The sequence below is a fragment of the Epinephelus lanceolatus genome, chromosome 16, assembly GCF_041903045.1.
Source record: "Epinephelus lanceolatus isolate andai-2023 chromosome 16, ASM4190304v1, whole genome shotgun sequence".
Classification (NCBI taxonomy): Eukaryota; Metazoa; Chordata; class Actinopteri; order Perciformes; family Serranidae; genus Epinephelus; species Epinephelus lanceolatus.
This window is the reverse complement of record NC_135749.1, coordinates 33,811,097-33,838,597: the sequence shown is the minus strand read 5'-3', so window position 1 is coordinate 33,838,597 and position 27,501 is coordinate 33,811,097. Positions and strand designations below refer to the sequence as shown.

Sequence of the window (27,501 nt, the reverse complement as noted above, 5' to 3'; positions counted from 1 at the left end):
TTTAAGATTTGGAGTAATTTTATTTGAAATAATGACTCTAAACTAAAATACAATATGTTAGGCTATCAAACACACATCCTTACACACTTAGTGTTAGCTGAGATTCCAGCAAAAGTATTACAACACTTCAAAGAAATATACAGACTGAATATTAACACATTAACATTTTTTTATCAGGACATGGCAGTCAAGTTTTCAAACAAAGCAAATTATATTTACTTTATTGGCAGAAATTTTTTACAGTGGTATATCTCAAACCCTCTGCACATAAGAGCCAAACTATAGACATGTCTAGATAGAGTACAGATAGAGTGAAGTGGGTGGGTACCTTGAACTGACTGTGTGTGCACAAACCTAAAATACAGAAAGGATGACCACACATATACACTAACAGCATATTAACCAACCAAAAACCATAAATATTTTAATTCCATATAGCCACATCCTCAAGATTAGGCCGAGGATGTCAGCTGCTCTGAAAGTGCCATTCTTTGTTTTAATTCTGTGTTCAGCATTTTATTTATTATTATTTATTTATTATCAAGTAGTATCTGTGCCTCAAACATCTTGTTTTTTCTCCTAATCACCTCTCTTTATTTAAAGGCCCTGAAAACTTGGGTAAAGTCCACATATATTGGGGTAATTTTCAAAAGAGGCGTTTCTCTGTGCTGTGGCCTTTTGTCCACATTCAAACTGGGTTTGAGGTCATTGAAAACAGATTTTTGTTAAACTCTGTCCAAGGTGAAGAGTTTCAGAGATTCTGTTTCCAGTGTTGACATGTAGAAACAGGGAAAACAGAGTTTTTGGCTTGTGACATCAGTGTTCACCAGTGATGTTGTGGAGGGCATACGCAGGTCAACGGGGTATAACCATCTGTTTTTCTGGCTGTTTACAGTATAGCCATTTATCAGCCAAAGAAACACTGGAATATACAGGAGAGTACACCCACTTCCTCCTTGTTAACCTACACATCTATAAAGTTAATTTTAAAGTTAATTGTTGCTTTGTGTCATGACAGTGTAATGTTATAGAGGAAAAACTGAAGATTTGAAAGCAAGCTTTCAATGGCTTTATTATATAAAGGTTTGTTATAGGAAGCTTAAAAATTTAAGGTGATGTTTAACTGGAGATGTGAATAGTCACAGCAATGACTGCTTTGCCCTCCCATCTGGACTCAGTCTGTCAGAGAGCTCAGAGCGGTTTTCAGGAGCTGTAAGACAAAAGACACTGTTATTCCACTCATCCTGCATTGAACTGCCTTCAATAAACAACTGCTACAACCTGTTCAACCTGATCTCACAGAAACACGTGAAATGACCACGACCTCTTAACACTGCATTCCATGGTGGCAGCACGTAATGGGCTGAAATTCCGTGCCGGCTCTAAGAGCATTGTGCTGTGGGCGGATGGGGCGCGTTCGACTACTGTTTTGTAGCTACTGTCTGCCATCTGTGGGCTTCATTCCATTTCAAATTGCCGTCCATCTGCCGTAACCGAATCCAAACGCCACTAATAAATAAATAAATAAATAAGAAGAGAAAAATAAGGCTCAGCACATAAGAACCAGAGAGGAAACACCATCACATGGAGGGAGGCGTCAGCCCCCAGCAACCCGGCCACCCTCCACTCCACCAAGGGAGAACGGACCCCAAGCCAGCGCCACAGAACCATATTATTTGTGCTTATTTCATTATTGTTATTATTGGTTTTACTTTTTAGTAGTATTGTATTGTCTGAGGATGACTCATTTTAGTAACTATCTACAGTAAAAAAGAAAAAAACAAGCAAAGAAACAAACAAAACTCATTTTATACACTGGGCCATCAAAGTGCTCTCTGAAACTACACCTGGCATGGCTTGTGTCCAAAAAATGAAAAAATCTGAACTTTGTCATAGAGCTAAACCAAATACATCATTGGAAAGGTCTCAACCTGGAGAGTGACATATGTCAGTATGAAGATTCTACATGGCTCCTGCTTTCAGCCATTGACCTTTGAACCTTGACCTCAGTGCATGTTTGAGGGCTTATAACTCAGCAACTAAAGGGGGTACAGACATGGGACCAACTGTTATAGAGAGCTCTTGACCTCAGCTATCATGTGAGTGTAGTCAACAACTGAGGGTGCTGTCAGATATGGGTAAAATATGGATAAAATAAATGTTCACCCATTTAGAAATTAGATGTTTAAAATCTGATTACACAAGTGTGTTTACCATCCACTTAAAGTCCACAGTGTACTCTCAATTCAGTATTTACAACTTCCAAATCTATGAAAAACACTTATATTTTTCAAAAACTACAATTCCCTAGGACCGCGCCATGCAGTTTGATACATATCAGAAACATAGTTGTAGTTCTTCTAAATTTGCAAAGTAGGGTTCTAAATAGGGTTGTAAAAAGATATATCTACCCAATATATCTAATATCTAGTAAAGCCGAACTAGTTATTACACTGCACCTAGATGAACTATGTTAAGAAAAAGTAAAGATGTCGGCTAATTTTCCATATTTTAGCTAATATGCTAGAAACAGCGTTTTTGAGACAGTAAGATTTTGCGGTTTGTAAAATAGAGTTGTAAAATAGGGTCGTAAAAAGATACATCTACTGAATATATGAACTGTCTAGTGAAGCCGAGCTAGTAATGACACTGCACCTAGATGAAATATGTTAAGAATGGTTAATTTCAGATATTTTAACAAGTTCTCTAGAAACAGTTTTTGGGACTCCGGTTTTAGAGTTGTCAAATAGTGTCGAAAAAACAGTAAATCTACTGAATATATCAAATATCTAGTACAGCTGAACTATCATATTATTATTATTATTATTATTATTATTATTATTGGTGGGAAATTATAACAGAGGAATATATTTGCCGTTTTAATATCAAGAACACTTCCGTGTTTTTGTGTGTATACAGGACGTTGTTGAATCAGGGACTCCATGTGTCCACCACGACAATGGATCCTAATTGACTTTACATTGGCATTGTTTCCGTGGTACCAGCATGTAATTTCAACCCATTACGTGCTGCCACCACGGAATGCGGTGTTAAGAGGTCGTGGGCATTTCATGTATTTCTGTGAGATCAGGTTGAAACTGTTGCAGAGGCTGGTCATTCAGAATGGAGAATGCTCTGTTGTATATAAAGTTTGTGTTTTATGTGTCTGCAAACTACGGATATGATCCATTTTGTTTGTTTCATATGTATGCTGTTGTTTATATTACATGTGTATGAACTGAGTTTCCCATCAGGAGGAGGATGGGATGGGTGTTGTGACACCTAGGATGGCTGCCACAGACCACTGTTAAAGACCAACATAAGTGGGTATTGTTTTAACAAGACGGCGTGACATTTCCCGCCGTGTTTACATTGACCAAACTGGGTATTTCAAGCAAAAACATGATGTTTTCCTAACCTTAACTAAGTGGTTTTTGTGCTTAAACCTAACCACACATTAACCACAGAGTTGTCACAGCTGAAATGTAAAGAAACATTGTTTCAATATTTTTGCAACATATGAAATGTACAAATGCAACATATTCGAGGTTTGCAGACATGTACAATGCCAAAGTTCATTCTGGTGAATAGGTTAATGTCAGATAAAATAGAAATAAAATAAAAACAAAGTCTACTTACGGCGTGGAGACTGTGCTTCTGCAGAGAGGAAGAAGAGACGACAAATCATTTTAGTTGTCACCTTTTCCCCACTGACTCTTTTTTTACCTTTTTAACCCATAGGGCTCTAGTTTCCCGGCGCAGCGCAGGGTGGCGAACCCCGCGCAGAGCTAGTTTTGAGCAGCGCAACCTGAGGCGCGCTCAGTTTGGTAGTTTGGCAGACCGAGGTGCGCTGAGATGGGTGTGGCGGTGCAGCAGGGGGAGGTGTCGACAGATGCAGCTTGGCGCGGTGACAGTTTCGTACCAAAAGGCTCCGCCGAAAGTGTGCTAAAAGCTCGCCAACTGAAACCACGTCTAGCTGAAGTTTGGCTGACCGGCGGACAGTGCGTACATGTCACAAAAAAACCTCACAGGCAGGTTTCCAGAATATCAGGCACATTAACGATGCAATAAATAGCCACAAAACCACTATTCAATGCAACTATCTGCAATCAGCACATAAATGTATCTCTATATCGACTGTCCCGTCACATCTGATGTCAGATCAAAGGGGATTGGCACCGTTTGGCGCGTTTGGCACGCGTAATGGAAACCCAACCTGATTTGATTAACACAGCTGCAAACTAATGAGTTCACATCCCTCTCAGCCAACCACAAACAGCCACAGCATCAGATAGGGAGTATATATTCAGCATCTGTCATCTTAGAAAACTCAAAAGAAAAGAAACAGAGAGAGACTGCGAGAGAGAAAGAGAGAGAGCACGCGCACGAGAGAAACGCAACATTGATTTACAATTGTGGTGACCTCCTCCCAGGCTACCTTTGCATCATCAGCCCGTGGAGGTCTGCTCGCAGTTCTGTATATTCAGACACTGTAAGCTTGGACCTCCCGGACCAAAACATCAGTTTCCTCCTGTGAGAAGTTTGGCCATCTGACGCTGCTGCTCTCTTCTGCCATGGCGAATTGAGTAAACTCTCATTACGCCTTCACGCGGCGCATTTAAGGGCGAGGAGAGGGGCTCATTTGATTGGTGTGATGTGTGTAAAACCCACTCCACGCCTTCTATCCTCCCTCTTTCCGACTTGCGCCGGTAGGAGGGACGGAGGTGGGAAAGAGGAGTAGCTGCGCCAGGCGCACGGTGTGCCAAACTTACAAAATCCGCCTGGCCACACCCAGTTGGCGAAGCGAAGGTGCGCTGCGCCTTCGCCTCGCCCGGTCTGCGAAACTAGAGCCCATAGTGAAAAAAAATAAATAAACCACTTCAAAAAAACTCACTTTTCTTCTTTTTGCAAACGATGAATCCAGTGGCAGTGGTGACGATGAGAGCAAGAACAGCCACCGCAGCAGTGATGGGAATGGTCAGGTCAGAAGGCTCCTCTGTTAAACCAAAACAACAACATGTCTAAGACCATATAGCCATGGCAGGTTAGAGCAGAAGTACATCCATCCATCCATTTATTAATACCTACTGTACACATGTTCATCTACAAAATTAAGGGAACACTTAATGATCACAGTATAACACCAAGGGCCCTATTTAGATGGTCTAAAACGCAAAGCGCCAGGCGTGCAGTGCATGGGCGTGTCCCAGTCACTTGCTAGTTAGACAGCACCTTTTCAGACTGTGCGCCATGGCAGAGAGTCTAAAAGGGTTGGACTTACTCTGTGAATTAGTCATGGGTGTGTTTTGGGTGTATCATTCAATAAGCCAATCAGAGTGTCACCTCTCATTCCCTTTAAAAGAGGCGCGATTGGAGCGCACAGCGGAGAGCTAGTTAGATGGCGGACCTACCAACTGGAAAGAGTGAGCGTTTTACAGCTGAGGAGACGATAAATGTATCTCTATATCTACTGTCCCGTCACTTCTGATGTCAGATCAAAGGGGATTGGCACCGTTTGGCACCGTTTGGCACGCGTAATGGAAACCCAACCTGATTTGATTAACACAGCTGCAATCTAATAAGTTCACATCCCTCTCAGCCAACCACAAACAGCCACAGCATCAGATAGGGAGTATATATTCAGCATCTGTCATCTTAGAAAAGCCAAAAGAAAAGAAACAGAGTGAGACTGCGAGAGAGAAAGAGAGAGTGCGCACGCACGAAAGAGAAACGCTGTCAACAAATTGTAAGTTATTCAATTTATTTTAACCCGGGAGGTTAGAGAGCCCAGCTCCCTCTCCAGCATCCTGAACACCCCTGCCCCCCCATACAAGTACATTTGTACTTGTAGGGCTATAAGTTTACGTTTTTAGTCCACAGAAGCTGGTTATTGTTGTGTTTATGTCAAAACGTTTTCACATCTTTGATTTTGTGATTTACATGCCAAAATGATCTCAATTCAATTGGGAAAGACAAGTTCATTTTACAGGCTATGCATCATCAGCCTGTGGAGGTCTGCTCGCAGTTCCATATATTCGGACACTGCAGCTTGGACCTCCCGGATTATGATGATCATTATTACTGCGATTAGATCGTTCTGATTAATGACTGACCATTAAGACGTGTTTCTGATAAATATTTTAATGTGGACAATAATAACCTTTCACATTGTAATCATATTTTTATTTGTTATCTTTTGCATATGTGTGGCTGCTCCGTGTGTGTCTGAGCAGAGTGCACGTGCGTTGTGCACCCGCCTAGAGACACATATTACCAACTTGTTTAACAGCTAAATACTGCACCGTTGACTTAAGACCAGGTTTTTGTTGGTCACTGGCGCAATTGCTTTTTACGTCATCTAACTAGCAACGCGCCATGACTGCGCCTGACCACTCCTCATTTTTAGACCAACACACCCAGAGAAGCGCAAGTTCATTTGCTAGTTAGATGACGAGGGCGCAGGGCGTGAAAATGACAACTGCGCCTGCATCTAAATAGCAATGACACTTGCGACATGGATTATGCGCCCTCCGCCGTCCACTTTAGACCATCTAAATAGGGCCCCAAGTGAGTTAACCTTAACTGGTGCAAATGAAAGTGACAACAGGTTCAATGGAGAGGCAAAAGCAAGACAACCCCTAAAAAAGCAGTGGTTTTACATGTGGTAGCCACAGACAGTTGCTCTCTCCTTATCCTTCCTAACTGAGTCTTCTCTCATTTTGTGTTCTGTTAGTGTCCTTGTCACTACTGGCAGCATTAGGCGGTACCTGCTGCCCAATCAGGTTGCACAGGTAGTCCAGTTCCTCCAGAGTGGCACATCCGTATGTGCAGTTGCAAGAAGGTTTGCTGTGTCTCCCAGCACAGTCTCAAGAGCATGGAGGACATACCAGGAGACCGGCCATTACACAAGGAGAGCTCGACTGGCGTCACCAGAGAACACCAGAATTGTCAGGTCCGCCAATGGTGTCCCATTCTCTTCACAGATGAGAGCAGGTTCACACTGAGCACATGTGACAGGCGTGAAAATGTCTTGAGATGCCGTGGTGAACGTTTTGCTGTCAGTAACATCATCCAGTATGACCAGTTTTGGTAGTGGGTCAGTGATGGTCTGGGGAGGCATATCTTTGGAGGGTCCCACACACCTCCATGTCATAGCCCTTACTGCTGTACCGGGATGAAATCCTCAGAGCGACTGTCAGACCTTATGCTGGTGCAGTGGGCCCTGGGTTCCTAATGGTGCAGGACAATGCCTGGCCTCATGTGGCCCGAGTGTCGAGGCAGTTCCTGGATGATGAAGGCATTGATGCCATTGACTGGCCCTCTCGTTCCCCTGACCTTAATCCAATTGAGTACCTTTGGGACATTATGTATGGGTGCATCTGACACAAACTGTCTAGGAGCTCACTGATGCCCTGATCCAGGTCGGGGAGGAGATGCCCCAAGACATTATCCGTCGACTCATCAGGAGCATGGCCACACTTATCACTTCACATAGGCATGCAGGAGCCATACACACCACTGAGTCACATTATGAGCTGCTCTGATAAAATTCACACAAGCTGGATCAGCCTGTGAATGTAATTTTTTTTTACTTTGATTTTCAGTGTGTCCAGCATGAAAAAGGTGAATAATAATGAATAATGAACTGCAGGACAACTGAAGTCAATTAAATGTATCCTTTTCACATCTGTCACTCCTGATTTCATTCTTACCCATGTTGACCTGTGATCCTGGAAAAGGAAGATAAATTAATATAATACAGATGATTAACAAATCTCGAGCAGATGATAAAAGCTAAAGTGACAAGAGAGTCAAACAATGACATCATTCAGCAAACAGAAACAACAAAAAAATTTGAATAAAAAACCCTTACCTTCAGTTTTGCCCCAGTTGGTCCTGATCACTGCTTTGTCCAGTTTGGTGACGATGTGGTCCTTCACACCAGAGAGATGAAACACACAGTCGTACCTCCTCCAGTCTTCAGGTGGGACTGATGAAAGGTTCAGGTCAACACTCATCTGGAAGGATCCATCGTGGTTGGGGAGGATCTCTCCGAGCTCCACGCCCTCATGAATCTCCTCTCCATCTTTCCTCCAGAACATCATGGCTCTGTCAGGGTAGAAACCTGTAGCGTGGCAGCTGAGTGGAGAGGAGGGAGACTTCTGGAGGAGAGACACTGAGGGAAGGTCTGCACAGAGAGAAGCAAATAAAGGCGTGTGCACAGTAAACCTGGATGCTTGTTCATACCAGTGGTAGATAATTGTTGCTGGTCAATCTAAAAGTGATCTCAATCAACAACAGAAGGTATGAAAATTCTTCTGGGCAAAATAAAAAATGAAGAAGAAAATATTCATCAACAATGCTGCTAATAAAACAGACTATGACGTCAATCATACTGAAATGTTTTTCCTCTGGGGGCCATGTTTCTTTGTAAACAAACAACAGTTATATTTCCAGTGTTTCTCACCATAATGCATTGTGTGAATCTTTGAGTTCTAACAAATGTGTTGAATGCATTATTTATTACACCCATTGTTAAACCAGCAGCATGATGTGACTCACAACGACAACATGATACAAACGTAAGATTGCTCTACAGCACGACTAGAGGTCAAACACTCTGTAGAGTTCCTTTAATTTAAAGGGGCAATAAGCAGAAATTCATCATTTCTAGATTGAAGGAATTAAAAAATTGCTATGTGAGGAACTAGAGGTGTAATTTCATCTGGAGTATAGCATGAAGCCACACACCCTCTCTCTCTGTTGATCTCCAGCCCCTTGTTTACAAGCCGGTCCGGCTGCGCGTTCATGTAAGTTCATGTGAATCGTCGCCTCTTCCCTCCTCTCTGAGCCCTTGGCCCTCCCTCCTTATAAAAGGCTACAGCCAGTGAGCAATGGCAGCATGTATTTTCAAAGCAAAATGGCGGAGAGCAGAACGAAACGTTCACCTGAAGACGACCAGGATCTGATATTACTTCTAAAGAAACAATGGTCGTTGGCGAAGAAGTTGTCGGATAAAGAAAGGAACAGAACCCGGATTAACATTGGCCTTGCATTTCCAAGGTGGAGAGCACTGCAAGAGCTAAAGGGGCTACAATCTGACTCGGAGCTAGCTCTTCTTCTCCTGGACAGGTACAACATAAAGTCAAATGTCTGTTTTAATTAGTGTTACAGTAACGTTAGGCACATGTCGCTATGTCGATTCAATTAAATTTAATGTTACAATCGTAGCATGGGTTAATGTCCGGAGCTTGAGTTAATAGCGGCTCTGTCCCAGCAATGGGTCAGGCGTTACGATTGTGTTAGGTGAGTAGCTCGGCAGCCCAGCTAACATTTGCAATAGGGATGCACTGAATATTCGGTAACCGAATATATTCGGCCAAATATTGCAAAAAAACACACATTCGGTATTCGCTGGAATAAGTGAAAAGCACGGCCGAATAATAGCGGCATGTTTTGATAACGCAATCAAACAGCGTGCGGTGACGGACAGATTAAAATGTCGGCAGTGTGGAGATATTTTACTCCGTCCGTCACTGCACTCGCATTTGCGACTAAAAATAGTTTTGTTCGAGCAAAATAAATCATTCAGCACACTGTGCAAGTACAGATTTCAACCAGCAGCAGAAATCTCGCCGGTTGTGGGTTGAACGGGGGTCACAGACACAGACAGGAATGTATTCCTGTCAAATACGGCGGCCATAGGCTTACCGGAAACGGAGAAGTCCGGCTCCAATAATGTCCTCTTCTTGGAGTCATGACTGCCCAAAAGTACCTGGACAGCCGAGCCGTGGCGGCACACAGGTATGTGATGTGTCAGAGGAGAAACAAGCCGTTCACATTTCTCTCTTTGTGGCAGGTAACGGTCCACAAACCTCACCACACTTTAGGGACTGTTCTTTACTTATGAAGGTACTGTTCTTTACTTGTCAAGGGAGGAGGGTGGCTGGTTGACTTTTATTTTATTTATATCTTTTATTTTGATCCCCCCTATGTTAATCACTTATTGATGCTGTTTTTGAAGTATGAATAAGTCAATAAGTAATTCATTCCTTTGAAATATCATTGATGTATTATAGAAAAGTGATTTATCTTTTTATAAATGACAAAAGGCACATCTGCCTCATTTTCGCTGTGGTATCGTGATACTACTCAGAACCATGATATTTTCACTGGTATCATACCGTGGGTCCTAATTTTGGTACCATGACAACACTAATCTGGAGGGGGTTCATCTGCAAAAACTAATGAAAAACTAAACAACGGTATTCAGTATTCGGTACTTGGCCAAGCGTTTAATTTTATTCGGCTTCGGCTTTGGCTACAAATTTTCATTTCGGTGCATCCCTAATTTGCAATTAGCATTGTAAAATGTAGCCAGGCTAAAACATCACTCTCACTCACGGAGAAGAGGAACGTTAGCGTTAGCTCCCGGTGTGAGCACTAGCCGGGATCCGGCGATGGCTCTAGCCGAGTCGGCTGCCACCGGCTACTGGAGTAACTTACAGCTATGGAGCGCTTCTACCAGCTCTTCCAGTCACTGAGCCTCGCCTCCATCTCAGCAAATATATTACTTTTATTACAGGGACCAACATCATTGAAGTAGGCTGGGGAATAGCTAAACACAGCAGAGTCCGAGAGTGAGTGAAAGACGTCACTAACTGCTAAACTAAGTTTAGACGAGGTGAGTGGGGAGTGGGGGGGTGGAGGTGGAGAGCAGAGGTACAGGCAGTGCACAACAGCAAACCTAGCGGTAAAATGATTTCGCTTTTTGCCCCTTTAACTAAAGACACAACAGATTAGTCGGGCTGATAAAATGTAAACAACTTTTCTGTCAGAAAAAATCCCTGACATGTATAAGCCCATACAATCTTATGAGCATTAAAATATACGACTGTGCTACATAACAACCCATCAGCTACACCTACCTTAGCTACCTCCACACTGTCTGTATATAGACAGAAAAGGGAATTCCACCACCATTTAAAAAACTCACTACAGTCAGAGAAGAAGGATCCGCCTGTTTTTGTGGATTACAACAAAGCAGTTCATAGCAATGTTCAATGAAACAACAATAGGCTATGTCTATTCTGAAACTTACTTAACTCATGCTGTGCACTAACTACCACAGTCTCAGCTTTGATGGACAGAAACGTCAGAGCACTCCAACATGTCAGTCTCTACTGATTGGTGAGAGCTAAATCAAACTTTACTGCCACAGAAAACAGTCAAAAAGAAGTTAATGTCAGACAGTTTGGAGTGAAAATACAACAGCAGTTCATTCTGAGCAGGTTGTATGAACATTGTTATGTTAATGAAACTACATCAGGTCATGTGATTCTACCTTTTCTCAGCAGAGAGCTCTTTCCAAAGGCCACATAAGTCTTCAGCCACTCAGGACAAACATGAGTTAAGTAGTTTTCATGGTGTTTTAGTCTGACTTTGTCAGCATCCCATCTCAGTTTGGTGATGAAAGCCTGTGGTTTCAGAGCGATCCATGTCAGTGTCTTCAGGTCTAATGATATGAAGTCTTCTCCATCATAACCATACTGCATAAAACCATTAACCTCTCCAGTTTCATCATCCCACTCACAGCCACTCATCATCTGGAAAATGTGGATACCTGAGAAACAGAGACTGTCATTAACAGTGATGTACAGATGATACCTCCAGTGGAAAGATGATCTTAAACATATTGTACATTGTGTGACGCTCTGCTATCCTCCCAGTCAAATTACATTGGCCAGATGTTTGGCCCTTTCACACAGACCATAGGCTCTGTACATATAGACTGCTCGAAAAATTAAGGGAACACTTTCTGGTCATTGTAAAACACCAAGTGAGTTAAACTTCAGGGATATCAATTTGTCAAGTGATTGTGAATCAGTTTCATCTGCTTTGGTGCAAATGAAAGTGACAACAGGTTCAATGAAGAGGCAAAAGCAAGACTCTCCTTATCCTTCCTGACTGACTCCTCTCTAGATCTGTGTTCTGCTAGTGTCCTTGTTACTACTGGTAGCAATAGGCGGTACCTGCAGCCCAATCAGGTTGCTCAGCAGCTCCTCCAGGATGGCACATCCATACATGAGGTCACAAGAAGGTTTTCTGTGTCTCCCAGCACAGTCTCAGGAGCATGGAGGACATACCAGGAGACCGGCCATGACACAAGGAGAGCTGGACAGGGCTGTAGAAGGGCATTAACCCAGCAGCAGGACTGGTATCTGCTCTTTTGTGTGAGGAGGAACAGGAGGAGCACTGCCAGAGCCCTACAAAATTACCTCCAGCAGGCTGCTGGTGTGCATGTTTCTGACCAGACTGTTAGGAACAGACTCCATGAGGGTGACATAAGGGCCCGACATCCTCTAGTGGGATCTGTGCTCACAGCCCAGCACTGTGCAGCTCGGTTGGCATTCGCTATGGAACACCAAAATTGGCAGGTCTGCCATTGGTGCCCCATTCTCTTCACAGACGAGAGCAGGTTCGCACTGGGCACATGTGACAGGCAAGATGCCTGCTGCCAGTAACATCATCCAGCATGACCAGTTTGGTGGTGGATCAGTAAAGGCCCTGACACACCAAGCCGATGGTCAGCCGTCGACCAAAGTCGGACTGTCGGTGAGTGTCTGTTGGCCTAGTTTTTGCGGTGTGTCCCGCACCGTCGGCACTTTGGCATCGGCAGGTTTTCGGCCGATTGAGCATATTGAATTGGCGGTGGGGCTTCTCGGTGAGAAAGATCACTCTGGTTGGCTGTTCAGGTTTTATTTCCTCGCCCCTGTAGCGAGTGAATCTGCCTGTCGTGAAACTGGGGCTAACCGGTGCTTCCTCCTCAAGCTCCACTTAACTCAGCTGCCCACAGACCCGCTGCTTCTTCCCACTTTAACCTGAATAACAAACCGGAGCTAGCTGGGAGGGGCTAGCGGAGCATTAGCCGCAGCATGACCGGAGGGAAGCAGCCAGTTAGCCTCCGCTAGTCTCTGAGCTAGCCCCGGCTCTCTGTTAGAAACCAAACGGAGAGCTGGGGCTAGCTGGGAGGAGCTAGCGGAGCATTAGCCGCAGCATGACCGGAGGGAAGCAGCCAGTTAGCCTCCGCTAGTCTCTGAGCTAGCCCCGGCTCTCTGTTAGAAACCAAACGGAGAGCTGGGGCTAGCTGGGAGCGGCTAGCGGAGCGTTAGCCGCAGCATGACCGGCGGGAAGCACAACTAGTTAGCCTCTGCTAGTCTCTGAGCTAGCCCCGGCTCTCCGTTTGGATCCAACCGGAGCACCGAGCCCTGGCTTGTTATTCAGGTTAAAGTGGGAAGAAGCAGCGGGTTTATTGGACAGCTGAGTGAAGTTGAGAAAACACCGGGACTGTCTGGATGTAATAGTCCATGGAGGTGCTGCGGTGCTCGGCTGTACAGATAGGAAACCCCTCGGCTGTCAGGATGTACCACTCTCTCACTCTGCTCTCTCTCATGCAGGCGCAGAACGTACGTGCCACTTGGCCGTCGGATCTAGTCCGTGTAGTGTGTTCAAATGCAACTGACACAGGGCGACGTAGACGACGCAACAGTTGGCTTTCGTCGCCGCTAGTTCTTTGATGTCGGTTTGGTGTGTCCGCACCTTAAAGGTCAGGGGAGGCATATCCTTAGAGGGTCGCACAGACCTCATTGTCATAGCCAGCAGTACCCTGACTGCTGTTAGCTACCGGGATGAAGAGCGATAGTCAGACCTTACGCTAGTGCAGTGGGCCCTGGGTTCCTCTGGGTGCAGGACGCCCTGATCCAGTGTCTGGAAAGAGATTCCCCAGGACACTTGTCGCACCGACTCATCAGGAGCATGCCCAGACATTGTCAGGAGTTCATACAGGCATGCGGGGGCCGTACACACTACTGAGTCACATTATGAGTTGCTCTGATAAAATTCACAAATTGGATCGGCCTGTGATTTCAGTTTTTGACTTTAGCCCCTTTTCCACCGCAGGAACTTTTCTCATTTACCCGAGATTTTGAAAAACCTCTGCACGTTTCCACTGAAATTACCCAGGTAAAAAACTTTCCCTCGACCCCAGACTTTCCCTGAAAAAAGTACCTAGTAGGGGGGTAGGACTTTTCAGATTACCCGGAATTCTTGAGGGGCGGGGCTGTGTGCTGAAGAACGCTGATTGGTGGAACAAACACTCGCAGCATTCCGCAATTCCGTGTCAGTGTGTCTGCAAACTTTATTTCATTTCTACAAGCTTCTCTTCGTTTGTGTTTTTTTTTTAAATTTTGGATGGGTACTGAAACCAGGTACTAAATCAGCCCAGGGACTAAATTATCAAAGACCGTAGTATTGATAAGCGCTAACCGGCATGTGCCTTCGCTGAACACATTCATCTCATTCTCCTCTTTCCAAAACACACACCCAACAATAATCTGTGATTGTTGCACATGTTTTTAACTTCTCTGGACCAGCGCTAGACTCACAAGTCAGTCTTTAGACGCTTTGCTTAACTAAAGACTGATGACTTTCTCCCTGATTTTGTGTTTAGATGGGCGGATACAATTTCAGAGTTTAAAAAAACTCCCTACGTAGCAGAACCAATAGTAAATCCACAGGGCGGTCCTTTGGTGGCTCGCTGAACTCTTGTGCTCGTAAACATAGTCCGACTAGAAACACGTGTAGCAGTACAAAATGGCTTTGTCCTGCGTTAAAAGTTTTAAACAAAGTTGCTGTAAGTCCTTCATTTCCACAATCTTGTGGTTAAATCTCTCTGCATCCATTTTCAAGCTCCTTGCGGACGAGAGAAGGGAGAGCGCACATTTCCAGGAGGGCATGTCCTTTTCAAAAATGCAAGAGGCGTTGCTTTGTTGCCGGACATTTTCTCCAGTGTGTTAAACAAACTTTAGAAAGGAGTGTCCCCAGACTATCAGAAGGTGGAGATCTCTGACTGTCTGGTGGCGAGACTAGACCAGCGCTACCACTTTTAGCTCATACTTTTGTTATGTATTGTGTGTTTTTTTATATACTGTGTCCGATTGATTTTCTTTCACTGTGATTGAATGTGTCTGACTCTCTGTGCTGCCTCTTGCCCAGGTCGTCATTGTAAATGAGAAATTGTTCTCAACTGACTTGTATAGTTAAATACCTGGTTAAATAAAGGTTAAATAAATAAAATAAATAAATCTACACACACACACACACACACACATCCACACATACACTGACGCGTCATGGTAACTGGTGAACAGCCGAGCGGCCGTGGTGGAAACAAAGTGAAGATAACTCGAAAATGACTCGAGTTGCTTTATCAATACATGTGTTCACCAAGCATGAACATGTTAACATGTAGACAGTGATATTCAATATGCTCCGCCCACAGTCTCTCATCCACCGACACTAATGTCTCACACAAGGACAGCACGCTAGTTCAGCTGATAGCGAACTGTAACTAATAAGCTCAAATGACAGCTGTCTGTCTGTAGACTAACTTAGTTTGACACTTATCTTAAAATACTTTTAAACTGAGCTGCAGGCTGAGACAAACAGCCCCAACTCTCTACACCAGCATGTAACCAGCCAAGCTGGCGAAGCCAAATACAGGACACACGCTGAATCATATATGTCATCATGCCAATTTGAATCAATTTTCCAGAACTTTGAGGTGCGGTGGAAACGCAAACCACACAGATTACCAGGAATTATTTTACCCAGGTAAATAAATTCCTGGTAATAAAAGTTCCTGGAAATGTTGGTGGAAAAGGGGCTTTTGATTTTCAGTGTGACTTTAAATCCAGCCCTCAGTGGGTTGATGATTTTAGTTTTTCACTGACAGTTGTTATGTCACAAATCATTTGTTCATCACGATCTGATGTGTGATTTAAGTGTTCCCTTCATTTTAATGAGCAGTGTAGCTTCTGTTCAGGTCTTTACCATACCCTTATCCTGGGAGAGTTTATAACATGAATCATAATCTAAACTTTAAAAATACTAGTTAATTTACTTTTCCTCACAGAAATGAATGAAATGCTGAGATAAAGGCCTACTGTATATTCAAAAGAAAAGTTTTCTTACACCCCTTTAGATCAAGAAGGCCTCGTGACCCTGTGTGAAGCTTTGGCTTCCCCGAATGAGGGCCCCGACCCCCAGGCTGGGAACCAGTGCTGAAATGAGTGGACTTTTCTGGTTTGACTTTTGGGAATGAGTTTGGGTCACTTTACTTTTCAATTATGATACAGAGCATTAAAATACAAACTGTACCTCCACTTTGGTTGAAGTGCTGCTTCAAGCTGTCAATCCTGGCTTTGTAGGCGTGTGGCAATTGCTCAAGACACTGTTGAGTGTACCACTCCAAATGCTGCGGATTGTTTTCTAATGCTGTTTTCACCCAGTCCTGTTTTGGTTCTATGACCTTTATATTGGTGTCGCAGTAACCCGCTGGAAGGTCATCAACCACTGCAGCACCCACAAGCTGTGGGAAGTTTGGGACTCCAGAAGATGCAGTGAAGAAAAACTTCAGGGAGTGTTTTACTGCAGGACAAATGAGGAACATTTAGTTTAAATATACACATCATCATCACCCATCATAAATATGAATAAATATTTCCTCTCCCAGGAAATTTTGAGCCTCAAACTCTTTATTTTCCACGTTCTGGTAACATTGTCTGCACTGATTTATAGTGGAAATGTATTGATTTATGAAAAAGAAAACAAAATTCAGGTGGAAGACAACAAATCAAAATAAAAATATGCATTACAGATTTATTTAAATTAATGATCACAGCTGCAGCATGGGAGATCTAAACATGATTTCAAGTTCGGTTTTGGTTTATAATGACACGGGACGTGGGAATGTAATTTGGTGTCTTACTCTGCTCACAGGGCAGTTGGGGGGTGGGGGAACCGGAGCACATGCCATGGGCCAAATTTAAAATAAGACAAAATAAATAATAAATGTCCAACAAAAAAGGGCACTTATCTAGTCAGAGGGCAAAAGGGCAGGTGCTTGAACACCACCTGGGGTCTATGTGTGCATGTGTCTGATATTCACTGTCAGTGACGGACTGGGACCAAAAAGAGGCCCTGGCATTTTTGACACAGAGGCCCCATGGCGGCGCATCGGCCAGCCAGGGGTGAAAAAATTTTCATATTATTTTACAAAAAAATATGCATTTTTACGTCATTTTAGATCATCAGTTCCTTATTTGTGAAAGAACAGGCGTGGTGTCTCATATCCCCCCTCCCACATATTACTAGGTACTATGATTGATGATTTTACACATACTTACATAAAAAACACAACCATTGGCGGAATGTTTCAGAGCGCCACAGAGACACAGACTGTTCCACAACTACCATAGAAACTCACACACTCACTCACTGCCTTGATGCACAATAGAAGAGGAGATATACAGACACAGTCATTATGAATGATAAAATTGATTTGTGGCTTGCATGGGAGCATGTGGAAAGCTAACCGTATGATGAGAATGCAGAAATTCAGAACACACACCACGCAATCAACTCACTACAATCGCACTGGTACAGTAGACAACAATGCACAGCACACAAGATAATAAGGCAGCAGCAGAACCCCCATAAATTCAGGCACGTTCAAGGGCCGGACTAATAACCTCAGTTAATAATACTAGCTCTATGTCTACCAAAACACGAAAATCTGAAATCAAACACCACACAACTTCATCCTAAAGGCTTAAGCCTGATTTATGGTCCTGTGGCGTACCTACGACGTACCTACGTCATTGCCGTGACGCCGTCGTGAACCCTTCAAACTTCTCCGTCACTCCATTTCGTCGCGGTGCAATTCACCGCCAGTGCGGTAGGAGGCTGCGTTCCTTCCCTGAATGGTTATCGTCGTCTCTAGTTGAGTCTTTGTTTAGCTTCCGGCTTTTCCGGTCACAGAGAAATGAACGCGGAGCACGGAGAGACAACTCCGTCCGTATCCGTATCCGTATTCAACGTTGAGCATAAATGGGCCTTAATACTGCAACATCTACATCACAACAGAAGATGTTTAAAGATGGCAGGGATGGCGCAATCTGGAAATACAGAACCGGAAATGCGTTGCTACCAAGCAAACCAATCACAGCCCTCTCGGTCTGCGCTGGGTCTGTGTTGCCTCGACGTGTAGTTACATTTTTGGGGAGGTGCACTTCAGGCTATGGCGTGCCTTCTGCGTAGCCACGTACCCTACGACGTAGCGACGTCGTTGATTTAATGCAGGACCATAAATCAGGCTTAGCCTATTTCCACCATTAACCATAGGCGCCCCCTCTTGGACAGAATACAACACAACCAAATTATAACAACAGAAACCTAAATCTTACACCAACCACAATGCATATTACAATAGCTTCAGCAAAACATGAAAAGAGCACTGCACAGCCACAGTGCACATTTCAATAGCTCTATCAAAAGCACTAGTTAGAACAGAAACAAGAAGGACCCTATGTGTTATAAGCCATAATAAATGTTACAGCAGCCACAATGCATATTACAATAGCTTCACCAAAACATGACAAGAGTACTGCACAGCTAGAGTATAAAAATAACTATGTGTCTCTCAGTGTCTTCTTTTAAATCTCTTCTTACTCACATTTATCGTATGGTCTTTTCTTAATTGATGGTAATTAATTATTGTAACTCTTTAAATTATTTGATGTTTTATTGTTTTATGTACTAATTGTTTTTATTGTGTAACTGTTTTTATTGTTAAGCACGTTGTAACTCCGTTTTGAAAGGTGCTATACAAATTAAGTTATTATTATTATGTCTTACCTTTAAGTAGCCTAGTTGGCAGGCTGCGAAGTTTGCTCTTCTCTGAGGCAGAGGCCGTACTGCTAGCTGCATTTGCTGCAGAGGTGCTCGGTCTGTCGCTGCCAGGTAAACACTTTTATGTAAATAAATCTGATATTTTCGCATACTTTTCACTCTCCACGAGCATAGCTTTCCTTTTTTTCTCTCTTTTTCTCCGCTCCACCCTTCTCCACCCGTCTTTTCGTGCCTCGATCCATTTTCTTTTCTCATTGTGATGTTGTCGTTGACGTTGAGTGCATTACCCATCATTCATTTGTCACTTGTCAGATGTCAAATGTCATCACTCAATGATCGCGGGAAAATGCTTGATGACCAAAAACACTTTATATTACCGGTAGCCCCATTTTACTCATATTTATTTAAAATTATATTTAGGCTACTACTTATATGTATATTGTGGCCGATAAAAATGTTTTGGGCCGCCAAGAGAAGATTTATTTATTTATTCATTTATTTTGCCTGGTGGCCGGCGGCCGCAGGACCATGCGGCCGTTCTGGCATTTGCCCAAATGCTAGATGGCCAGTCTGTCACTGGTTTGTAGGATATCCAATGAATTAGCACCTACAAATGATGTTATGTACTTTACATGAAGTTATGCTCTTAACTTAAAGTTACTGAGGTTAGGGTTAGAAGAAGAAACATGGCAAGGACATACCTTGCCATAACCTTGATATAAGTTCACATGGTTCTGAGCACAGGTGTCCCGGGGAAAGTCCTGGGTTTTCCACCTCTCCAGCCTCCCCCCTTACGGATCCACTCCTTCTTTATTCTTTACTTTTGTCAGCACTTTGGTCACATAACTGCATCCTTGAATTACTGGCTCATAATTACGAAGGATATGTACATATTGGTGCATTACTTTTTTCAGGAAAACATGAAACAGTGTAGAAGAACAGCCTGATACACTCAAGGGTGCCCTGTGTGTCCCTATCAGACGCTGAGGGGCATGGCAAAGTGTCTGTATTTGTTGACCTGGGAATGGGAACGGACTGATATGAACATACTGTCCCTCACCTCTTTTTATTTCTTTATTCTCACTCTCCTCTCCCCTTTTCTCATAAATCTCACTTCAGTGATATTATTCACATCTGTGTCTGCTACTAATACGTTTAATTCACAGTACCTCATATTGGGATAATAGTATTGATAAGTAGAGCTGATTTATTGATTTATTGATAGATTATTGATGTTAATGGTAATTTTGTACATAGAAAATGAGTGGTTATTAACAGTAACAGATATATTTACATTAAAAAACATAAGCTTATAAACCACAATGCACTGTAAATTTTACAATTTTTGGTTTACAACTTTACAAAACAGCTGTTCTTCTTATTCGGGGCCCCCATCACTTTTCAGAAGTCTGTCAGACAAAGATACATTTCCTCTATGGATAAACAGAACTGGATACAGTGCTGGAGGCGGAGCTTGTTTTTCCATTTTACTGTGAAAGTTGCTCAATGATGGCGCATGAAGTCAATAAAGTTTAACTTTCAGGGTATTAAAAATTCTTCCACACTATTTGGCCCAGAGAGCAGGTTCACCAGAGACTTAGAGTCCCAGTGTGGCTCTTGTAGACTTTCAGAATGTTATTGTACCAAATGGATCAATTCCCAACAGTGAAATGAAACGTTTCCCAGGGGTTGAAATGCTCAAAGAAAATGTATGCACTGATTTACAGTGAATACTGTTTTCCCAATTTAAGTCTATGGGAAGTCTTTTTGGGCCTCATGGCATCATGTAATGGACCCAGAAGTTGTAGTTACATGGTTTGGCCACTATGTCAAATTGGCTTCAAAGTGTGGTGCACTTCCTGGAGGCCTGCCTAAACATCTCAAATGACTTAATTTATAGGTAAACTCTTAAAGTTAAACAACAACAACAACAAAATACTATTCATGGCTGTAAGAGGTAAAATTATCCAATATTTAATGAAAAAGCACAGATTAGAAAACAGTCTCATTTAATACAGATTTGTGTCACAGAACTCTATTTTGCCTCTTTCCTCTCTATTATGACCATCATCTCATGATCCCCCAGATTTATGTAATAAACACTGTTGGGTGCATGGGCGGATCTACCGGGGTGGCATAGGGTGCACTGTGCACAAGGATCAGACTGTCAGTCTGTCAGTCTGTTAGAGCAGCTCCGAAATGTTTATTGCACATAATGTGTAGGTCTAATTATTAAAATTTTAAAAATCGGTATGAAGCTTTAGACAGGTAGGGTCCTATTTAGATGGTCTAAAACACAAAGCGCCAGGCGTGCAGTGCATGGGCGTGTCCCAGTCACTTGCTAGTTAGACAGCGCCTTTTCAGACTGTGCGCCATGGCAGAGAGTCTAAAAGGGTTGGACTTACTCTGTGAATTAGTCATGGGTGTGTTTTGGGCGTATCATTCCATAAGCCAATCACAGTGTCACCTCTCATTCCCTTTAAAAGAGGCGATTGGAGCACACGGGGGAGAGCTAGTTAGATGGCGGACCTACCAACTGGAAAGAGTGAGCGTTTTACAGCTGAGGAGACGATAAATGTATCTCTATATCTACTGTCCCGTCACATCTGATGTCAGATCAAAGGGGATTGGCACCGTTTTGCACCGTTTGGCACGTTTGGCATGCGTAATGGAAACCCAACCTGACTTGATTAACACAGCTGCAATCTAATAAGTTCACATCCCTCTCAGCCAACCACAAACAGCCACAGCATCAGATAGGGAGTATATATTCAGCATCTGTCATCTTAGAAAAGTCAAAAGAAAAGAAACAGAGTGAGACTGCGAGAGAGAAAGAGAGAGTGCGCACAGCGCAGAAACGCAATAAATTGTAAGTTATTCAATTTTATTTTAACCCGGGAGGTTAGAGAGCCCAGCTCCCTCTCCAGCATCCTGAACCCCCCCGCCTGAAGGTGCAGGAAGGGCTGGTCCTGTGGCTGCACCCGGGCCGTCTGGTCTGGCTGCGCGCGGGCTGCGGAGCTTCCCCCGGCTGTGCAGCGGGCTGTGCATCCTCCTCCTCCTCCTGACAAGATGATCTACAGTTCTACGTTCTAAAAGCTTTTTTTTTAAAATATACATTTGTACTTGTAGGGCTATACATTTGCCTGGTTATTGTTGTGTTTATGTCAAAATAAAGTTTATCAAACGTTTTCACATCTTTGATTTTGTGATTTACATGCCAAAATGATCACAATTCATTTGGGAAAGACAAGTTCATTTTACAGGCTATGCATCATCAGCCCGTGGAGGTCTGCTCGCAGTTCCGTATATTCGGACACTGCCAGCTTGGACTGCCCGGATTATGATGATCATTATTACTGTGATTAGATCATTCTGATTAATGACTGACCATTAAGACGTGTTTCTGATAAATATTTTAATGTGCACAATAATAACCTTTCACATTGTAATCATATTTTTATTTGTTATCTCTTGCATATGTGTGGCTGCTCCGTGTGTGTCTGAGCAGAGTGCACGTGCGTTGTGCACCCGCCTAGAGACGCATATTACTAACTTGTTTAACAGTGAAATACTGCACCTTGACTTTAGACCAGGTTTTTGTTGGTCACTGGCGCATTTTCTTTTCCTGTCATCTAACTAGCAACGCGCCATGACTGCACCTGACCACTCCTCATTTTTAGACCAACACACCCAGAGAAGCGCAAGTTCATTTGCTAGTTAGATGACGGGGGCGCAGGGCGTGAAAATGACAACTGCGCCGGCATCTAAATAGCTATGACACTTGCAACATGGATTATGCGCCCTCCGCCATCCACTTTAGACCATCTAAACAGGGCCCGAAGTGTCAGTGACCAATGATCTCTATCACTGATGTCATTGGTCGCACTGATGGAACATAATTCCTATAGCCTAATATTGGGGATTATATGTTAATATTTCTGAGTGAGCAATGTTGCAGCGTTTCAGTGTCTTTAAATTTACTACATTTGTGGCTGAAATAAAGTCACTGAATGCTGTTGAGTCAAGATACAAATAGATGTGCAACATTTTAAAATCTACTGTATTTTAACCTCAACATCTTTTCAAGTGCAAATCACCAAACATATTATTACTGGGTCAGACTGTGAGTTTACAGTCATGTCTTTATGTCTTTGATCTATAGCCTAACCTATATGTTTTAAATCTTCCTATTTTTCAGTTGCTGCCTCCTGTGTTTTTCCCCATCAGATTAAATCTGAACAAATATATTATTATATATTATTAATATAATGTAATGTAATACACTGCCTGGCCAAAAAAAAAGTCACCACCAAAAAAAAAGGTCATACACTCTAATATTTCGTTGGACCGTCTTTAGCTTTGATTACGGCACGCATTCGCTGTGGCATTGTTTCGATAAGCTTCTGCAATGTCACAAGATTTATTTCCATCCAGTGTTGCATTGATTTTTCACCAAGATCTTGCATTGATGATGGTAGAGTCTGACCGCTGCGCAAAGCCTTCTCCAGCACATCCCAAAGATTCTCAATGGGGTTAAGGTCTGGACTCTGTGGTGGCCAATCCATGTGTGAAAATGATGTCTCATGCTCCCTGAACCAGTCTTTCACAATTTGAGCCCGATGAATCCTGGCATTGTCATCTTGGAATATGCCCGTGCCATCAGGGAAGAAAAAATCCATTGATGGAATAACCTGGTCATTCAGTATATTCAGGTAGTCAGCTGACCTCATTCTTTGAGCACATACTGTTGCTGAACCTAGACCTGACCAACTGCAGCAACCCCAGATCATAACACTGCCCCCAAAGGCTTGTACAGTAGGCACTAGGCATGATGGGTGCATCACTTCATCTGCCTCTCTTCTTACCCTGATGCGCCCATCACTCTGGAACAGGGTAAATCTGGACTCATCAGACCACATGACCTTCTTCCATTGCTCCAGAGTCCAATCTTTATGCTCCCTAGCAAATTGAAGCCTTTTTTTCCGGTTAGCCTCACTGATTAGTGGTTTTCTTAAGGCTACACAGCTGTTCAGTCCCAATCCCTTGAGTTCCCTTCGCATTGTGCGTGTGGAAATGCTCTTACTTTCACTATTAAACATAGCCCTGAGTTCTACTGTTGTTTTTCTTTGATTTGATCTCACCAAACGTTTAAGTGATCGCCGATCACAATCATTGAGGATTTTTTTCCGGCCACATTTCTTCCTCGAAGACGATGGGTCCCCACTATCCTTCCAGTTTTTAATAATGCGTTGGACAGTTCTTAACCCAATTTTAGTAGTTTCTGCAATCTCCTTAGATGTTTTCTCTGCTTGATGCATGCCAATGATTTGACCCTTCTCAAACAGACTAACATCTTTTCCACGACCACGGGATGTGTCTTTCGACATGGTTGTTTAGGAAATGAGAAGCAACTCATTGCACCAGTTGGGGTTAAATAACTTGTTGCCAGCTGAAAGATAAGCGCCCATGCAGTAATTATCCAATAGGAGGCTCGTACCTATTTGCTTAGTTAAATCCAGGTGGTGACTTTTTTTTTGGCCAGGCAGTGTATATCTACAGCCTGATACACAGTCAGATTCCACCACTTTATCTTCATTAAGGAAATGTAAGTCTGATAAATGATGAATAAACGGACAACACTTAATAAAACTTTTTTTATTAACTTTATGGTTAACTTATTTACACTTTCCTCGCTCTGACTCAGGCTCTTCTTTTAAAGATAAACATGCACCATCTGCTACACATGCATTAATCTTTCTACATCCACTGGATTAAAATGGAGGCGCTGTCTTTTATTTACCTGTTGCCATGGCGAATCGTGGAGTCGTAGCTCCATTAATGATGGCTTTTTATTGTCGGCTTAACTCAGAGTGAACATACTCAGAGTTGACTGAACTAACTCAAATCAGCTGTTCTGGAACCGGTAACTCAGAGTTTCCCATCTCAGGGTAAATCAACTCAGAGGTCAGGGTTAGACTCAGAGTTTGTTGAACCTCCTTCAACACTTATTCCTAATATGAACTGTTTCACATGAAACGTCAAATGCAAGACATTGATTGCATGAGATTAAGTTTGTCTGTATGAGTTTGTAAATGGCAGCCTGTGCCCTTATGTAGTGTGAACATACTATTTCTCATCAAACTGTGACAACTGTGATTAAATTCAGTATATATACATCTGTCATATGTTGCCACCCCTCAAAAATTCCTGCCCCCCTCTTGCCACCCCATAAATATTTTTCTAGATCCGCCCCTGGTTGGGTGTAACGCATTACAGCCAAAAATGGCTTTTTCAGTAACGAGTAGTGTAAGGCACTACTGTCCCTAAATGTAGTAATCACATTACAGTTACTAATCAAACACTTAAGTCGTTACTTGAGTTACATAAATTCATCATTAGATCTTCCCCTTACTTAAAGCAGCTGTGCGGAACTTTTCGTTTTCGTTGATTATAGCGCCCCTTTGGTCGAAGTGGTATGACACCACCAGCCTGGTGTCGTAAAATTCCGACTGCAGCCGGCAATTACCGCATGCATTTGTTTTGGTAAGGTCAGTCCACGTAATTAGTGGAAACAGCAAAATTACTCAGTAAATTCTCCTGTCGTCTTTCTGTTCTGATCTAATCTAATCTGTTGTGTATTTTGAGCTACTAAGGCTACCGTAGTAGTGTGAGCCTCAAGTTATTCTGGGTAATGTAGTAACCGTTGTTGTGCTACTGGAAACAATGAGAAGCAGCCGTGTACGTTCGGTGTAAGGAGGAATAAACAGTTAACAAGTCATCTGCTGAGTCCGCATTATTATGTGGAAAGAATACTCCGACGATTTGGGAGTTATGCCCTTTCTCTATCATTTTTATATTGAGACAGCGGTTAGCATGGCACTTGTAGGGGGTCAGTAGGCTACATCTTGCGCGGAGGGATACACCAGTGAGCAACAGCTGCAGCTTGCTCTGGGACAGGTATGCTAGGTCACTCGATAAAAGCAAACAAAGAGACAACATGGACGATATTACTCACTTGACTGAAAGCTGTCCATCAGCTCCTGCAGGCCTGGGTGTTTTTTCCAGTTCATCTTAGGAACATGAAAAAAAGTTTCAGTCACGCCAGGATTAGTGATTGCTGCAAAGTTTCCATTCCTTGTGATGCACTCTCTGCGGCGCTTTTCCTCCTGATGATATATCTCCCCAACGATGGTAGCACCGAATCCCATTGTGTGCAGCAAAATGGGAGCAGAGGATTCAGCCTCTCTTCTCGCCTGCTCAGCATGCAACACATGGAGTTCCTCATCTGTGTACTCCGGCTCAAACAGGTATGGCTCTGGATCTGTGTCCGCTACAAGAAACTCGCGTTCAAAGTCGTCCATTGCAGCTACTATAGTCCGGAGATATCGCTAGGCTAAATAAACAGCTGAGTTTTGTTTACAAGCTACGTCTGTGCCTGCTCACCGGTGTATCCCTCCGCGGATCACAGCGCAGGACGTACTGATCCCCTACAAGCACAATGCTAGCCGCTGAGACCCAGCCACTGGATGTACAGACACAAAAAAGATATCGATCATGTTGTCTCAATATGAAAATGATAGAGAAAGGGCATAACTCCCAAATCGTCGGAGTATTCTTTTATGTGAAGATACACAGTGAAGACATAACATAATCCTAACACAGCAAAGCTGTTACCTGCAGCCTTTGCTTGCAAAGCTAACGCTACTAATGTTAGGTCAGTCCAAGTAATTAGTGGAAACATGCTAGCATGCTAACGTTACACACAAATTAGTAGTAAAGTAAGACCTGTTCATAAATGTTCTGGTGTAGCTCTGAATTTCTTATAAACTGAGGACAACTGCCTGCTGTATATTTGTGTTCATGGTCACAGTCACAGATAATTTTACATGATGTTCCTTCGTTATCCGCCATGACATCAAAAGTACAACCAAGTCCTCATAGATACATCTCTGATAAAACTGTTAGGTGTTATGTGTTCAGCAATGCCCGCTGCGTACTGCTTACTCGAAGAGCACTGTAAACATGGCTCCTTCTTCTGTGGTTTAATCGCTGCGGGCCGCTGCGGGCGAGCAGAATCACTTCTGCCTCGGGTGCCGTATTCTGGTTTGCTGACTTCCGCTGTGTGTCCGACCCGAGCGAGGCTACGCTAAATAGCCATATAGAGAAAGGCTTTTTTGTCGCTGTTGGGTTCAAATAAATATGCGGATCTTCAAGGGGGGGTGATACAGACTAGGGACAGTTTTATTAATGGTAAAAAGTTCCGCACAGCTGCTTTAAATGGTATTCCTTAAACTTGAACTGAATTGCACGCACACAGCAGATACAGAGTTTTAGTGTATAAATAGCTTACAGTTACTATCAGTACAGGACACCCAAGGAAAAGATTGTAAATGCTGTTTGATATAATTTTTATAAGTCCATTTAATGTAACCAAACCTTAATGAACACATCATCTAGGCTATCTTTAGCTCATACATTTAATTTCACCTGACAGCCAAAAGACAAGTATCTGTGAACACATACAGTACCCTCCTGCACATATACAGTAATTATAGTCATGCAAATAAAGCAAACTAAAACTATAGTTTTTGATCTTAGCATGTATCATGACCTTACCTGCAAATGCAACATGACAGAGGAGAAGCATCGTCATCATCTTCTTCATCTTGTTTAGAGAGGAGAAGAGCTGTGTGTCTGAGAAGAGTCTGTCGGTTTATGTTTTCGTTCAGTCAAAAGACATTTGTTGGTTGT

The 27,501-nt window shown here is 43.0% G+C and overlaps 1 protein-coding gene across 2 annotated transcripts; it reads right to left on the bottom strand.

The window, feature by feature from the left end:
* LOC117263023 (major histocompatibility complex class I-related protein 1-like) lies at positions 1 to 27,501 on the bottom strand. 2 transcript variants are annotated; one of them, XM_033636161.2, is made up of 7 exons: positions 27,367 to 27,501; positions 16,219 to 16,488; positions 11,345 to 11,623; positions 7,874 to 8,188; positions 4,895 to 4,996; positions 3,640 to 3,657; positions 1 to 1,210 (listed from the first exon to the last, which is right to left on the bottom strand). In XM_033636161.2, exons 1-7 carry the CDS (start codon positions 27,413 to 27,415, stop codon positions 1,140 to 1,142), a joined length of 1,104 nt encoding a protein of 367 aa, XP_033492052.2. In that variant the 5' UTR covers positions 27,416 to 27,501; the 3' UTR covers positions 1 to 1,139. The 2 variants fall into 2 exon arrangements, with proteins under 2 accessions (XP_033492052.2, XP_078032082.1); XM_078175956.1 differs by lacking the exon at positions 16,219 to 16,488 and having other exon boundaries at positions 27,367 to 27,478.